This window comes from Cyclopterus lumpus, chromosome 8 (assembly GCF_009769545.1).
Source record: "Cyclopterus lumpus isolate fCycLum1 chromosome 8, fCycLum1.pri, whole genome shotgun sequence".
NCBI lineage: Eukaryota > Metazoa > Chordata > Actinopteri > Perciformes > Cyclopteridae > Cyclopterus > Cyclopterus lumpus.
Window position 1 is genome coordinate 19,547,531 of NC_046973.1, and position 17,442 is coordinate 19,564,972.

General features: G+C 44.7%; 1 protein-coding gene across 7 annotated transcripts; it reads left to right on the plus strand.

Annotated features, from left to right (window-relative positions):
- Positions 1 to 120: 120 nt before the first annotated feature.
- LOC117735333 (transcription factor MafG) lies at positions 121 to 12,131 on the plus strand. Of its 7 annotated transcripts, XM_034539879.1 has the most exons (4): positions 1,035 to 1,143; positions 1,558 to 1,817; positions 10,660 to 10,732; positions 10,839 to 12,131. In XM_034539879.1, the coding sequence occupies exons 3-4, from the start codon at positions 10,697 to 10,699 to the stop codon at positions 11,289 to 11,291; spliced, it is 489 nt and encodes a 162-aa protein (XP_034395770.1). In that variant the 5' UTR covers positions 1,035 to 1,143; positions 1,558 to 1,817; positions 10,660 to 10,696; the 3' UTR covers positions 11,292 to 12,131. The 7 variants fall into 7 exon arrangements, with proteins under 7 accessions (XP_034395773.1, XP_034395772.1, XP_034395771.1 ...); XM_034539882.1 differs by lacking the exons at positions 1,035 to 1,143; positions 1,558 to 1,817 and adding an exon at positions 121 to 297; XM_034539881.1 differs by lacking the exons at positions 1,035 to 1,143; positions 1,558 to 1,817 and adding an exon at positions 121 to 268.
- Positions 12,132 to 17,442: the final 5,311 nt, after the last annotated feature.

The following is a 17,442-nucleotide window of genomic DNA, read 5'->3' on the forward strand; positions in this document are numbered from 1 at the left end:
TGTTGTCGTTAAAAATTAGTTTGTTTTTTTCTTGCGAGGAAAGAAGATCCTTCATGAATGAAGGCACGTGACCAAACACGATGACGTCTGGCTTGCGATACAAGAGAGAGGAATCAACAAGGAGAGCACGAGCTGGCATTTGTGGAGCGCTGTCGCTTCTGTCAGTGAAACCGATAATTATAGCTGTGCCCCCCCCCCCCCCACCCCGAAGTTTGGCCACCGCCGGGTCGGAGTAAGAGGAACTTGACGGCAACAACTTCGGGAGAACGTACATTTTTATTTCATTTCTTTAGTCCGGTGGGTTTGTAAACCAAACCGAGTTGGTGGTGTTATGCTGAGTCTGCATGCCTCCAACTCGCCGCTACTAGCTTCACGGGGTTAGCATTCCTAGCGTCTTGCATGTCTCCTCGTCAAGTCGGCCGGATTTTAAACACAGCACTCGCTTTTCAAACTAAGTGTATCCGCGTCGCTCGAGTCGTTAACACGCGCCTTGTCTACGCGAGTGTCGGGTGTTTTATTTTATTTTATTGTGAAAAGCTCCTACCGGAAGTGCTTGCGCAAGCCCCCCGTAAGGGACAACGGTCGCGCTCCTACTTTGCTGAGACGGCAAGCTAAAGCTGTTTGTACACATGAGCTCACGAGCCTCGAATAATATAATAATATATATATATTTATTTTTTTGATGAAGCGCGACGGGCCGCCCCCCCCCACGCCCCCTCGCCTCCTTCCCCTCCGAGGTTGAGGAAATCGCTCGTGATGCTGAATCGCTCCGGTTGTAGGAAGGCTGAGCAACGGGCGACGGGCTGAGCAACGGGCGACGGGCTGAGCAACGGGGATTTCCTCGCCTGCTTGTCGGAGGCGTTGCACTTTCGTGGAGTCGTGGAATGTCAAAAAACTGCAAACTAGGTTTCCTTTTTTTGTTGTTGAGATAACTACTTTGTCAAAAGGGTGTCTCTCTCTCTCTCTCTCTCTCTCTCCTTCTCCTCTCTCTCTCTCCTCTCCCCCCCCCCCTCTCTCTCTCGGAGCGCGTGTCCGCGGCTCTGTCAACTCATGCGCTTCTTGCCGTTCAAACCTGCTGCTTCATCACCTCGTTGTGAACGGAGGAGCGAGAGCGAGCGGAGGCAGCCGGCGTAGCGAGATCAGGTCGGTGTTTTTCCCCCAATGTTTTTCTCCCACCCGCGCGTGACGTTTCGAGTAATGAACGTGTTCAATTAAATTGCAATTAAATGCATGCATAGATTAGATCTTTTTTAAAAAAAAATATTTATTTATTTTGGTAGGAAATGCTTACAAAAAGCCATCGTTTCGGATTGATATTGGGTTTTTTTTTTCACCTGAAGTGACAATTCATTTAACCACTGGTTACATTGTAACAATGGCAGTGCCGAACCCGCCGTCCTTGGCTTTTAATATCACAGCCAGCCAGTTAACCACAGTGTCGTTTTATTATCAGAGCCAACAAACAAGCAGCGGTGTATATATATATATATATTTTTTTTTTTTTAATGTGTGTTTTTTAAAAATATCTTGCTGAATCATCACAATGATGTCTTTTAGACGTTCTCAGAATCCACCCCGAAATATGGTACCACCGGACAAAGGTCTGCTCGGTGGATAAGGGTCGATGTTTATCAGCGAGCCGCCGCAATTAAGGAGATGGATCGAAATGGTGCTGATCTGTCGTGCAAGTCAGTCATCAAGAGCCATGAGCATCAAGTGATGACCATCATGCATTTATCAATAGCCTCATCTACATTCAGCTGAGAATGGGCATTTTATTGCAGCGCTGGTCATGATGCACATCAACAAACCAGGGTGTGAGTACATTTAGACTAAGTGCTTATATGTCAACTGCGATGTCAAAGCCATTTAAGAAATGCATGATAAGCAATATATTATGCCTGTGTTGGTATAATGGAGTCCTGCAACGTGTGGCTGTTTAGAATTGGGTCATTTGTAACGATGGGAAGTTGAAAGCAACACCTGGTGTAGGTATTTTGAAATGCAATGCTGGAATAGGAAATATGTATTTTTTGGGGGTGTGGCGTGCTGTAAATGCCTTTTTATTTATTTTGTTGGTTATTTAATATGCTGAATACTATAGCGGGCCAACTTGCTTGTGATATAATTTAGAATGCAGTGTAACACTTTATATCTTTGATTTTTTTAGGGGGGGGAGGCAGATGCCCTTGTTTCCCTCTGTGTGACATGAAATTTGCTGCCTATTAGAGTGCACGCTTATGGAGGGCAGGTAATGAATTATCCATGGAGAATCTCTGTGCAATTTGAAAAGTCACCTTGGAAACTGTTGAGCCATAGGCAGGGCTAAACAGATAGAAGTTGCCCATTCTTGCTCAGATATCCCACTTGTTTCATCACCTCTGTCCATGCGAGCAGGGCATTGAAGTGTGTTTAGCAGACAGGCCAGCCCGACATCTGAAGCTCTTTGCAATAAAGGGTAATGCCCATCCCTGCCTTTCTCTGCAGGTAACAAGAACAGATGAGGGCCCACACAAGAGCCCGATGGGGCTTGCAGTGGTGTGTGGATGGAGGCACGGAGTGGTGGAGCTCAGCGCTGAGATTTATCATCTCTTGCATTGAGGTAGCGAAGATAAAATGAGGCTGGATACAATAGAGGTGAACCGAATGCACAGCTCCTACCCAGTGGCGTTTCTCAGACTGGGCAGGCGGTGGAGGGCGGAAGAGGATATTTGAGGTTGATGAAACATGAGGCAAGATTTTACACAGAATACAGTCTGGCCAACAACACCTCTGTATGGCCGACACAGCTGTGCCTTGGGAATAGTTCCGCCTATTCAGGACAATTGATAGCCTCCAGAAAGGAACACAAATGTGGGATTTGTCCACAAAAGTGCTGCTTAAGCTGCACGGGGAAATGGGAATGCCTGGAAGGAAGGGAGAAAAAGATCAATATAGTTTTTGTTTTTTTTCTTCTCCCTTTTTTTTTTGCAATAGGGAGGGAATGTTGCTGATGAAACCTCTTGCAAGTGTAGTGCGGATTATGATTGCTTAGCATTGCGATATGCCCGCTCCACTTCTCAAAGTAATACTTTCATCCAGACGGAGTAGCGAGTGCGTTTGATGATTTTGGAACCGAAAGTTAGACTTGGCATGTTTTATTACGGCTCTCTTGTGTGTTCATAATTTAGATTATCCAATATCGAACAGAACATGGAGAGCATAAGCGCGGAGCCGTGCACTGGCTGCTGTTTTTCATGTAACCTACTTTTATCTTGGCTGATTGATGTTTGAGACACATCAATGGTGAACTGACGGGATAAGCAAGCGATCTAACCGTACGTTTTTGTGAAAGGCGAAGTGAAACTAGTGGATAAGGCAGGGAAGAAATGGTCAGTTTCCATGCATTTTTTTTGGGAGACTTGTGTTCTCATATGTTCTTGGCTGGAAATGTATAACATTTACTGAGGAGGTTAAAGATAGCGAGACCTTGTTCTATAAGCGGTGTGTAACCCACATTGGAAAGGAACTCAGGCAGATCATTAGACAACCGTTACCGTCTATATAGGTTCTCGATTAAATGAACAGTTTTTTTTTTTTTTTGTAAATACGTTTCCAGAATATATGCAGATTATATTTGTACTCTACCTGATTTAAATTATGCTGTAAATGCAACAGGGTCCAGCCTATATCTGGCAGAGAAATTGACAACATTTATAAATGTGAGGTATTTATAGAGTGAATGTTGTGCACCTAATCATCTTTTTAAAATAGGTATTCACTAATGTATTATTTAGCTGACGCTCCTGTGGTACACAGAGTGAGCAGCTCAGCAGTGTTCCTCTGTGGACGGACACGCTGGGATCAAACCTGTGACCTTACTCTTACCTTAAGTCCATTTAACCGTCCATTTTTCCTCTTCTACCTTTTTTTGATATGCACTCGATTTAGTCATTTCTAAGCTTTAAGCTCCGGCTAAAATATGTGAGGAACTGAGAGGATACATTATTGAGCACCTGAGTAAAAACTCTTGGTACCGAACGCAGGATTATTAATTCCGACTGCATTATGAAGTAACGCAATTATAATTCATTATTTTTTTTTTGGACAACTACATCGTGAGAGGCTCCATCAAATATCCTGTCGGCAGACATCGTCAATCACTCGCCATCATTTGAACTGAGCGGTGTGCAATGTTATTAATAGGAATTAGCATCTTTGTTACTTAGTCCAGGTAATAACTATGAATCAAAGCACTCCACGGGGAAAAAAAAAAACATGATGAATTTTTTTTTTTCTGTATTCACTGTTTGTTTGATGGCCTTATCACAGAGTTGTGTTTTAATTGAAGAGCATCCACCACGAATCAAAGCACCAGGCAAAGGCTTGAATTATTTCAGTATTATTTTACTTTGAATAACATAAGCCTCAAATATGTTGAGCGTGCTCTAGTATAGCCTATTGTGCTGCAAAGGCTGCCTTGTTGCTGTTGGGTCAATGCAATATGCATTTACTGTAATATGTATGCAACCAGTGTAGTAAAGCTCCTGGATATTTTGCCAGTGTGTGGGCTGCCTGCAACCCTTACTTCCTCTGCCAGTGCAAGGCCGAAGTATCAAGAGCTATTCTCTTCCTGTTTAATCAAGTCCTCCAGGCAGATACTCTGGAAAGCCAATGAAGTCTCTTCTCCTGTCATACTGCTTGTACTAACAGAGCGGCTCCGAGAGTAAACACCAGCTCCCGAGCTTGGAAATAGATTCTGCATGTATCGAAACATTGGTTAATGCAAACCAGTCTAATCCGAGTCCCTTTAAATAAGCTTCACGTTATCAGTGACTTCAGAAAATACTAAATTCCTTGAGGGCGGTGATTCATGTTTTCACTTTAAGCCACATGGACTGGATGCAAATTCCAGACATAAATGTACCTCATGCATGGTATAACATACATAGTTTATCATATGGTATGGTGTCTATCACTTGTGACAAATAATCCGTGTTCAGTCATGCATAAAAATTAAGGTTGAATGTATTTTTCTCTTTTTTTTACGTGGAATGTTTTGCACCCACAGCATCTTAAAACCAGAAATACTTTATACTTTCAGGTATCAAATAGAGATCATTAATATTAAGAGATATTATTTATTATTATATCAATAATCTTGATAAATATCTTGAAGGTTTACCGATATTCTGACAAGCGATAGATGACAGAGTTACCAGACGTTGACGATATAATTACTATTTTAAAAACCATTTACCCAAAGCGTAAAAAACACATTAGATCTAGTTTAACTATTTAGCATGTTGGTGCTTTAAATTCAAATATCACTATTATGAACGTGTATAATGTCTTTACATTGTCTTCTCAAAATAAATAGAAATTCAGTCTGTTTTTTTATAATAATCTTTGTTTACAGCGTACGGGGGAAAAGGGCACTTTTTCTCATTAAATCCATTTAGTTTGCTTAATTTTGTTTACTGACGTCTTGATTATAGAATGTGGTCGTATTCAGCATCTGTATTTATTCAGTAGGACGTTTGCAGGATGAGAACAACAATCAGGACAAACAACTGTTTTAGCCCCCCGAGGAAGAATGTCGAAGTTTGTAGTGGCTGAAATATGTAATTACAACTTTAGTGTCTGTCTTGTGACGCTGTTGGGCCCAAAGAGACTTTTCCCCGTAGACTCACATTTGGGAAAGAGACTTCTGTAACTCATCGGAATAATAAATTTTTTCGGTGAATCAACTTCCCAGTACGAAACACTCAAATAGCCCTTATTTAAATGAACAAGTCCTACAACTCGTAAAAAATCCAGAGTAGTTTCCTTTCCTCGGTTCGTGTGAATGAGCCCGAGAACGAGGGCTTGGAGGTCCGATTCAATAGAAACGCTTTAGTGCGCTTGACTCTGTGGACCCAGAGAGGGCAGCGGATCGCCGGAAGATCCGGGTCATTTTTATCACCCTGCAGTTTGGCTTCATGCATGTCAGCCAAGCCATCGTCATAGTCACGCTTTAACCCTTCGATTATACTGTATTTATTCTCCTTCCAAAAGGCAGTCATAAGATTTTGGTTAACTGCTATTTTAGCGTTGCCCCGAACTGGTCAAAAGTATTAGCTTCGTATTTCCCCTCGACTACAAGCGTATCACATTTCCCTCTGAAAGCTGCTGAATGATTTCCCCTCTCCCTCTTTTTGTCACTCTTATTTCACGCTCTGAATACTTAGTAGTTAATAGCTTCCCTCCCCTCTTCCCGTCGTACCTTTCTCTCAACACAGACACACAAGTTTACGCCAGTCTTCCAGTAAACTCTCCCACAGCTATCCGAAGGAGTCCGATTTTTAATTTGCGGTTAAATGGCGCCCGACACATGCCGCTTTGTTCGATAATTGACTTCACTCAGCTGAAGGGAAGAATGATTGGAATCCGAATATTAAGATGATCTTTTTGACTCTGAATTAGATGGGAGGGAGTAAAAGTAAGTGTTGAGAGAGGCTATGTGTGGCATGCTTTGAGCAGCTCAACCCCGAAGAGGACAAATAAGCACAACCTGTAAATAAATGAGCCCCGAGCTTGATAAGAACGTGCTCATTTGATTTTTTTTTTTACACACTCATCTCATCGTGTGCTTTTCAGTATCTTTGTGGTTACCGTCATTCTATTTCCTGTGGAAAAGTCCGTGATAATGGAGCGAGAGGCTACACGTCTCATACATTATTGATCAGAGAAAACGGAATAGGTGATCGTACCGATTTCACACCCGGCGCTCTGCTCTTGCGTTGTGTTTTTAGATGTGCAGGTTTTTAGCGAAGACAATGAATTGTGACCGGTGCTTCGCATTTCGGTGCCACTGCTCCTGTGTCCCCCCCCCCCCCCCCCCCCCCACACCCCACACACACACACACACTCGTGGCTCTACAATCCTTTACAAGTCTAGACTGGTCATAGCGGAGCGGAGACGTGTAGGCACACAAGCAAAAAGAGACACTTTTGTGTGTGTGTGTGTGTCTGCTCTTTTTGAGTGAAATGCTTGGTGTGAGGTGATATTCAGCTGTGAGTTTCACAGAACCGAGTTGCCGGATGCCGCCTGTGCTTTTTCCTGAAAACGCTCTTTTCATCAGCATGCACCTCCGCTGTCGAGTTTTATTCACTTCATTAGCACACCGCCGCTGCCATGCTTATTTTTAGGAATTGGCCATCCTGCCAAGTTAAATGTATATGTGGTTTTGTGTGAGGATACATGTGCGTTTGATTAGTTTCGTGATATGCAATCCGCTGTCATGTCTCAGGAAAGCCTCCCCAGCCATGTTTAGTATTCAGAGAGCAGGCGCTGTTGTAATCTGGATTCTGAGGCAGGTTGCTGGGGTTTTTGTTTGCTCTTATGGCCCTGATAATCTTGTTACACTGCTGTCAAGTGGAGCCGGCTCTCCCTGCAGCCCTGAACCCCCATGCATGCCACCCCCCCTCTCGTCACCCCCCTCACCAGCCTGCCGCCATTTTGAGACAGCCGTTGATGGAAGAGCCTTGGATGTATCCTTGAAGAATCACCTCCTGAGCATCTTTATTCAGCCTCCCACCCCCCGCCCCCTGTCTCCCACCCCCACCTCAGGCGGTGAACGACAGTGATAAATATTCATCGGGGGACGCGGAGCGTGGATGCTGTAGTCTCGGCTCCCCCTCAACAAAGGGTCCCCTAGCTAATGGTGTCCATCCTTGGCAGCCCCCCTGGAGAGATCCTGTGGAGGGGATGAGATCATTAAAGCATGACACGGGCTCAAGGCCGGACCTATCATGTCACATCAGCATTTATCCCACCAGAGTGCCCCCCCCCACCCCCCGAGTCTCAACCTAAGCCGACCCCACCTTCGCGAGCTACCCTCTATAGATTTAGATGAACACAGACAGCTTTTGAAGGTTGGCTGCGTTGTTCTCATCGTGTTAGTTCAACTTCACAACTTCCTAATTGGCACCTTGGTTTTGGTCCTTGCTGAGATCAGTAAATTTTTTTTCCTCAACCTGTTCTTCTCAAGCTCCTCTAAATGTGTCGAGCGAAGCATTTTTCACAAGGCTGTTTGCTCTCTCTCTCTCTCTCTTCCTGGTTCTTTCTTCTCACCCTCTTTTTCCCCACGCTCTCTTTCTCTGTCCGTCCCTCTCACCATCCCCACCTTCTCTTTCTCTGGGTGACCACACTCAGCGATTTTCTATTTCCTGTGGGTGTGATGTCTCTCCTCCACGAGCAATCAGCTCTGATTTGTCAGCGTTCTTCCGGGGCGATTTCATAAAAATTCCAGCAAGCGCCTACAAAAGACGCTCGCGCGTGCGTCCCTTCGCTTGCGCCCTACCTCCTTGCGCCCTACCTCCTTGCTCCCTACCTCCTTGCTCCTGCTCCCTTTTGCAAAGACGCACACAAAAGACGTGAAATCGTTTAAGAGCAGGTGTGCAAGGAGGACGTCGGCGTCTCGTGTTCCTCGGTCGCGTCTCTTAAGAGGGTGAACTTGTCAAATGCAAAGGGCATTCTATTGCAATCAAATAAGTGCGGCAAGTCTAACAAATTCCCTGTCACGTTAGTTTTTTTTGGGGGGGGGGGGGGGTTTTCTTTGTGCTTGTGTGAGCATGCCTCTTTGTCTCTGCGAGGTATGACATGCCTGGTAGTGGAAGGGAGCAGCTGTGTGTTGGACCTTGCCTGTGTTGTGCTGCCATGCCCTGTCACTGGTAGCCGTCTGTTGGCAGCAGCCTGTGCTGGAGGGTTGCAGCCGGGGCTCCATCATTCCACAGTGTCGTATGGTGAGCTCTGAGCCGTGCCAAGCCGTGCCTACTACGTTACCCTACACAGCTGTTTGACAGAAAAAAAAACGCCTCTTCAACCTGGACAATGTGCCATCTCTCTCCATTTAAGAATCACACTGGTTTTTTTGAACAATGTTGGGTCTAGGCGGCTGAGGGGGGGGAAATGATCGGCTTGTATGAAATTTGGAAGAAGCAGCCTTTTTTTTCTTTTCGACTCTCATCCCAGTAGCTATTAGTGGAGTACTTTCCTGTCTATTTGTCCATTATCTGTGCATCATCAGGCAGACCATTATCCCATTATGTTTTGCATCTGTGGTCCAAATGCTTACTGGAAATGAGTCACCACAAAGGCCAGTGAAAGGTAGGTGTTACTATCAGCTATTCATAGCCAGTCCAACAGGGAGGAAAGTATCACATTTAAAAAGTCCTCCGCGGAACGTTAAAAAAAAAAAAGGCTTTTTTTTTATATGGGCATCAACAGAACATGGAAACATTGCCGTTTTGTGAGGATCCAGAGGACTTTTTGAAGTGAAAGCATCACGATTGCGTGTCACATTCTGACCTCATGTTATGTCCCAAACCTGTGTGATAGTGTCGTATTCAGGTCATTTTTAACAAGCGCCTGTCTCTGCCTGTTTGGCTCAGGTGACGCGTCCACCTGTAGCACCCTTTTGTTGCCATGGAAATATCCTGCCCATCTTAGTGCACTTCACAGCTACGACTCGTGTTTTTCTTTCTTTTTACCCCTCCTTCACTGAGCTCCTTTTCACACATTATACATGATGACCGTCTCAGTGGGCGTGTCGGCCTTGAGCACGTGTGCGCGCACCAACATCGGTTCCTTTTTTTTTTTAGGATTCTTCTTTGGGGGATTCTTTTGTTTCCCGTTACGATGCAAAAAAAAAGAAAGAAAGAAGAAGTTGTAAAAACCCACATGCATTTGTTTATCTGCTCAGTACAAACACACTGCTGGGCTCTGCAAATCAGCTTACAGAGGCAATGTGCCGGCTGGGCTCAGTGGTGGGTGCCTGTGTCGCTGACGCTGCATTTTCTGTGAGTAGTGTAAAGCACCCAGGGCCACAACTGTGTGTGTGTGTGTGTGTGTGTGTGTGTGTGTGTGTGTGCATGCCTATCCTGTGTCAGAGCTCACACAGTGGAAGGCACCCAGCCTTTCTTTATGTCTTGACACCAGCAGGTTAGGTTTCTCGTCTGCACAGCTTCTCGAGGTGTTCCCTCAGTACTGACGTGACAAAATAAGCTGCAGTGCAGCCCTGTTGTTCTGGACGGGAGCTGAGGCTCTGCAGTACGTTACAGCATATCCCCCTTTTTTACATCGATTTTACGGGGTTGTATTGTCGGCGCACTCCGGACAAATCTAGACAGGTGTGGCTGTCTAGACTGTGGGAGAAAAGCCTGCCCCGTGTCCCTCTGTGATATAGTTTAACTGTGGTTGGATGTACAGGGGGGGAAAAAAAGCTGAATGCTGTTTCTGCTCTGAAGAAGTGACTTCTCCTAAATGTAGAAATCTGTGTGAATTGCTGCCAGCCCACTAAATGTCATCCTCCTTGCGCCTCAACACTCTGCTGTGTGAAGGCAGTGCAGGATTCAAGTGAGAAAGCTATGGTGGAGAGGGACACGCATACCGCCAAGGTATTTGTTCATAGTGACAGGTGCAGTAATGGTCCAGACGCCGCTCGCTGAATGGAATTGGCATCACTTGCGAGGAGGTCACCCTTGACCCACTTTGTGCCTTCTGTATTTGAAGGACGTTTTCACGCTGTAGCCTCTTTGCCAGAAAATACACACTTGTGTATTTCACAGAGATGTTCCTCCTACAATTATTTTCATGGTTTTGTTCTATGTGCTGACGATGACTTTTCTTTCCCACAGACCAACCAGCAGCACGGGTGGACGCGGCTCTCGTGGCATGACTACCACACACAAGGGAAACAAGGCCTTGAAGGTAATTGACATGTGCGACAGGGCATTACAGGTGCGTCACATTGTTGAAGGAAACCAATGTTAAATGCTAATATAAAGACCCAACGCTTGCTAATGCCCATTCACAGGTGAAGCGGGAGCCGGGAGAAAATGGCACCAGCCTGACAGACGACGAGCTGGTGACCATGTCGGTGCGGGAGCTGAACCAGCATCTACGGGGCCTGACGAAGGATGAAATCCTTCAGCTGAAGCAGCGGCGGCGTACCCTGAAGAACAGAGGCTACGCCGCCAGCTGCCGGGTGAAGCGTGTCACCCAGAAAGAGGAGCTGGAGAAGCAAAAGTCTCAGCTGCAGCAGGAAGTGGACAAGCTGGCCACAGAGAATGCCAGCATGAAGGTGGAGCTGGACGCTCTGCGTTCAAAGTACGAGGCCCTCCAGAGCTTTGCTAGGACTGTGGCCCGCAACCCCGTCATCTCATCCAGGGGCCCTATGGCCTCTGTCATAGGGCCCCTCATCCCTGGTAAAGTAGCTGCCACCAGCGTCATCACCATCGTCAAATCAAAAACGGGGGCTAGGTCGTAGTAGCAGGAAGATTTTCAAGACTAAAGTAGTCAGTGCATCGTAACACGCCAGAGGATGGACCGGTGCTCCTTCTCAGTTTTAACCCGTGGCGCTAACACTTACCGACATGCTTCCCAAATCCCCTCCCAAACGTAGGACTCAGCAGTCTGTACCGGTCTACAGACGCCTCTCGTGCTTTAGGGCGAACGCAGTCGGTCGTTGGAAGAATGGCAGACACTGACACGTTTCATTTAAAAAGCAGATCGGGGGTTTACGAATACTCCAAAAAAGGCAATATTGGGTGCAAAAGGTTAAATTCAGACTGCCAGTCGCTCGTTGATGTTTGGATAGTGTGACGTGTCCGTTTGCTGAAGACTCTTAAGATGTTTCCGTCCTGAGAATCGGCACAGCAGGTATAATAACACAGTTTAGACATTACGCCCCTGAACCCCTTTGCTTGTTATTATGCACTGACTTGAATTTGGATAAATAACGAATGCTACAGATGTCTTCATAACAGCCTGACTAACCCAAAACTAGTAATTGAGTCAAAAATTTGTGATTTTCGTTGTTTGTCCTGCCAAGACTGTAAGCTCTGAAATAATGCTCCCAAATCTAGCATTCATTTCTGTTTATCTGTGACAGGCTTTAATGAACTTGTCATTATCGATATGACTGGTAGATGCAATAATATATATGTATGCACTGAAAATACAAAGAGGTCTCGCATATTTATGGATTTAAGTGGAAATGTTAAAAATGATCAGCAGTTCTTACGATAATGTTCCAGAGCTGAGTGCCATTTGAATATGACAAGATTCTTGAATCCCTGAATGTTATAACAGTAATATCCTCTTGTTTTGTGAGGGGTGGGGGGGGGGGGGGGGGGGGGGGGGGGGGGGGGGGGGGGGGGGGGGGGGGGGGGGGGGGGGGGGGGGGGGGGGGGGGGGGCGGTGATATCCACAAACATTTTGAAAAATAATTTTAGCTCCTAGAGAAAATATGATCAAGTTGTTTTTGTTTAAAAGATATATATTGCTTCTTTTTTTTTTTTTTATTACAGGGCCGTCAGATATTTCCAAAAGAAAATCTTTTTCACAAGCTTTACTGTTTTTGAATTGTTGAGTTGTAGAAAACTTTGTCTAATGTTGAGTTCTTTGGGTTTTTTTAAATTTTTTTTATTACTTGGTAGATTACCTTCCATTGTTTCTAGAAATACAGATAAAGGAAGAAGAAAAAAAAAAAAATTAAAAAAAATCCTGTGACATCTTTTTTGCAATTGTACCGAAAGTGGCTTACTATTGAAGTCTGATAGCTTTTTTCTAGTGACTAGGCGCGTACTGTGGGGTGTAAGTGACAAGTTGGCAGTGTCGTCACTGTATAGATGTCAATGCTGTGCTATTTAAAACAAATCTGTAGAGCTAAACTAGGTGGTGTAAACAAGGTCAATTGTCTTTGTGCGTATTGGCATCTGTGATATCCTCCGCTTCCTCGGTGTTAGTTCCAAATCATATTGTCGTGAAGAGTTCACCACATTGAGCCACGTGAGACCGGATTGGAAGTGGCTTTCACCCGACGCTGGAACGCCCTCCGAAAATACATCCTGTGTAACCTGAAAATAATCCTCTTCATTGTTTGGAAGACGATTATTCGTACGTATCCATTCCAGTCACACGAATTGGTTTGAATTTGATCGTATAAAAAAAAAAAAAAAAACAGAAACTTCGACAACATTTGAAATTTCGCTTATTTTTAAAAAAATTTTTTTTTTTGGGACTAAATGAAATGTGACGTTAAGTTTGATTCGTGAAGCTATTCTCAAGACTATCGCGATAAGATTGGCGGTCGATGAACTTTAAAGGGTAACCACTCTTTAAGCGGTTTTGGAGGGTTCGTATGCACTAAGCTCCTGCTTGTTTTGCTCAGGACAAAACGGGTTCACTCGCTGACAAGATGAACAAAACATTCTGGATGGCAGCTCCGTTCGTTTAGTTTTTGTTCTGCTTTTTAAAAAAAAAAAAAATATATATATATATATATATATATATATAATAAAGCATGTCATAAAGGGCTTCGATCCACACTCCGAAAGAGACACAGCGAGACCACGTAGAATTACAATCAACAACCACTGCTGCCAGCGGCGCTCCCTCTGTGCCAAGTGTCGCATCACTTTCATTGTTCGTCTAAAAAAAAAAAAAGAAGGATTTTTTTTTCACAGTGGAGCAGTTTTACACCTCGAGGTGAAAGTGGTTGCGTAACGACGTTAACAGAATGCACTTCATCCCGATCTCGCTCTCCTGAATGTCTCCTGGTGTCGGCGAGGTGTTGATCTCAAAGCTACGCCTCAGCAGAACCCGGGCGCTGGTGTCTGTGTGTGCGAGTATCCTCGACATGCTTCGCTCTCTGCATTGACTGGTTAACTGTGGGAATATATATATATATATATATATATATTTGACTCTTGACATAGCCCAGTATTGATGTTGGCGTCCTTATTGCTGTGGCAGTCTTGTGGAGTGAATCTTTTTTCGTGTCAAGTGTCTTTTAAGGTGTTCAAGCGGCACCGTCGACCAATCTCTCAATCTCCGCTCGAGGTGATCACTCTCTCTTTTTCACACATACAGTTGTATAGTATGTAGCTACGGTAGGTATTAATGACCATTGTGAAAAAAAAAGTGACCCTTAATATGCAACTCAGTGGAAAGGTGTGAAAGAGTAGACGTAAGAGTAATCAATATTGTCAAAGTGACTATGGTCTGTTATTTAATGATTCTTGCTGTTTTTGTAGGGGTTTTTTTTGTTGTTAAATGTGTTTTTTTTGTTTTTGTTTTGTTTTTGCCCTCAGAATTTGAATCCCTAGCAATTGGCCCTTGTTTGTAGTAGCCGACAAGTACAGTGTGGAATCGTGGGACGGTTGCACTCAGGCCTTACTCGCTCATTGCTCGGGGCTTAAACCAGCTGAATTGCCGGAATCCATGAATTTGGACTTGGATATCTGACCGAAAAACAGATGTTGCTGTTATATAAATGTTTGTGCGCTGGGTTTGAAAATAGATGCCACAGTAGATTCTGTCACAAAAGGGCCACTTGCAATATTTCCTTTCCTTTTTGGTATGCGTGTGCGCGTGTGTTTTTGTACGTTTCGAGGTTCCTCTGCTGCTACTCCAGTCATTGATGCTCGTTGTTTGCTGCAGCGATTCTGTTCTCATCACGTGTGGACGGCGTATTTGGAAATTGATCTTAACACTGGAATTTGTTCCGCAGATTTATTTTCTAATTTTCTTCTTTTTTTTTTTACGAGCGACATTTTAGAGGGGATAAATAACAGCACTTGTGTGGCAGTTGACTTTAAAAGCTCTCGAGACATTGGCTTTTTTTTTTTTTTTTTCATGATATTCTGCTTAGAAAACAGTCGACTGTGCAGGTTCCTCCGTGGAAGTGGGTCCGTCTTTTTAAAGGTATAACAATCCGACTAAAGCGAGTAATACACAGTAAAATGATCTGTTTTGTTATTTTTCTGTATGGGTTGTAATAAAATATTGCAGTACTTTGTATGAAAACAAACAATAGTTAATTGTAACTATTTATAAATTAAATTATTGTACTTTTTGCAATCTGTAGATAAGTACTATGTATTCATATATACAGTAACAACTGTGGATTTAAATGTGATTCTCTGAGGTGTCTAAGTTATTGATGTATATATTGTATGTTTGTTGATACAGCTTACTTTATTTTCTATAAGACCAATAAAATGTTTTGAAAATGCTAAATGGATTTTATTTGTCATATTCTGTGGCGTCATTGACCCAGTTTGATACTTGTAAAAATACACTGGCGGGGAAGGCTCTTCGCCATCCAGGGGGGGGGGGTTTAGAAGACAGCGATCATTTAGATGGCACGATTTCTTTTTCTGTGATCCAAAAAAAGCTGTCGGGCGACCCACTTTGGCTAACCTCGGCGGACGTATTTCTGGCCCGACACGAGTAAAACATTAGAGTCATGAAGGATGTCTAGGTGTGCTTGTCCTAGATTAGGAGGAGTGGTGAGTTAGTCATCTGTGCTCCCCGTGGGCCTCCTGCAGCCCCTCTCTGTCTCGGCGCACCTCATCAAACATCACCCTCCTCAGCAGCGTTTCAACCCCAGCGCGTTCAAAAAAACGCGTCTCGTGAGAGAACATGCGGAAAGAAAGAGACAGATGGCCGGAGACGAGCTCCACGTTACCACTCCATCCTGCACCCCTGGTGCCGTGGACTCCTACAGGTCTGTGTTGACCTGTGCCTTAAAACGGGGCCGCTCCCCCTCCTCTGGACGCCTGCCCCAGACAACCGGCTGGCCTCCGAAGAGTTGATTAATCTGGCGGGTTGGGTTGAGGTGAGCTGGTGGGCAATCTAGGACGGCATTCTTCATCTTCACCCACTTCTGCAGCAGGTGCCTGCCCCAGTTCTCAGCCCCCCCCCCCCCCCCCCCCCCCAGGTATAATTTAATGTTGCCATTCCCATCAGCAAGGTCGTTCATTTAGCACGTCTGCCCTGCAGAGGGCATGCCTGATTGTGGGAGATTCTACACTAAGAGGTGTATTCATCAGCAATGAGTCACATGAAGTTGCTGCGACTGTGCTTATGAAAGAAAGGGCTCTTTTTTTTTTTTAGTGAGAGCCAGTGGCATTCCGGGCAATAAGAAAAAAAATCAAAACACTAGCCAGATAAAAGCCAAGGATGTTATAAATATTGCTGCTTGAGAGATTTTTACCTTGTGCTAGCTTCCATGTGTAATATGTTGGTCTGGGGTTCCCTCTGCTGGCACTTCTGTGGAAAGACTTTGTTTCTTGTCTGCATGTTTTTTCCACAAGATGACGCCACGCACTCTTCACAGACACCCCCCCCACACACACACGCACACACACGCACACACACACGCACACACACACACAGTGCACATGTTTACTGCATCGAACAGAAAAGTCATTCATTTTTATCCCACTTGTTGAAGTTTTAAACTATGAAATGTTCCCCAAAGTGCCACATTTTATTCTCATTATAGTCCAGGGACACATGTACAGTCTAATTAATGCACACTAATATCAGTGATGCGGTTCATGTTGAGAGAGGCATTTATTAAACTCAGATCTTGATCACCTGATTGGTGACGTTGTATTTGAAGGGTGACGTATAACAAGTACGCCACAAGATTATCTTTTTAGCGTCAGTAACTCTGAGCAGTGTGATCTTTATTAAGATTTACTTCGGGGGCTGTTGGGTTGCGTAATTCTTGATAGCCACCAAAAAAAAAAAATGTTTTTTTAAAATAGATATTGGTCGATGTATTTTTTATGTATGCTAAATTAATGCATACACATGATGCAACTTTTCCTAGTGAATTTGTATGTGTTACAATTTTCTTTTTACTTATTTTGGTTTATTTCATTTTCATTATATTATTATTATTATTATTAGTAGTAGTAGTAGTAGTAGTATTACACACCTTAACCAGAAGCATAAAGGAATACACTCTTCAAGGTTAATTACGTTGGTTATTTATGATCAAATACAAGATAAAGGAACTATCTTATCTTTCTTCCTGCCTTGCAGACCACCGATGGACGCGTCATCAAACAAAGCTCATGCAGATAACCTGCTATTTCTGTGGGAATAAAGATATTGTCACATGACAGCGGAAAACGCCGTGATTATGTAACGCCGTGTCGACTGCGTGCAGCCGGCGCCTCATCGTACGATTCACCACTCGTCAAGTCCGCCGCAATGAACCCGCAGCTTCCGGTTCGGTCTTTTCAAAGTAAAACCACCGACTACGGCGATGCAACTCGGTGAGTTTTACGATGCGCGCTTCGTTTCCTCCGTGGCTCATCTGCTTACTTCGGCCGACTTGACGTCGCTGCGTCGCTGCGTCGCTGCGTCGCTGGCGGAGGAGGCGTTGGCGCATCGCACTGCTTTGCTGCCGCTGCTGGAGCTGCTGCTGCGGACACAGTTCAACCCGCTGTCCTGCACCCGAAACGGGACACACGGCGGACACCGTTCCTTCCCCCCGCCCCCCCCCCCCCCCACCCGCCCGCCCCCCGACCCTCCCCGTCTCACCTGGAGAGGAGTCGCTCCGCAGCTCTACCGGTTGAACTTGAAGGGCATCACCGGCTTTCGACATGATCGAGAAC

Excerpts from the sequence above, each read along its gene's own strand:
- LOC117735333 (XM_034539878.1), top strand. The coding sequence starts at position 10,616 with ATGGTTTTGTTCTATGTGCTGACGATGACTTTTCTTTCCCACAGACCA. Across the intron at positions 10,733-10,838 it reads AGGGAAACAAGGCCTTGAAG|GTGAAGCGGGAGCCGGGAGA; the intron begins GTAATTGACATG and ends GCCCATTCACAG.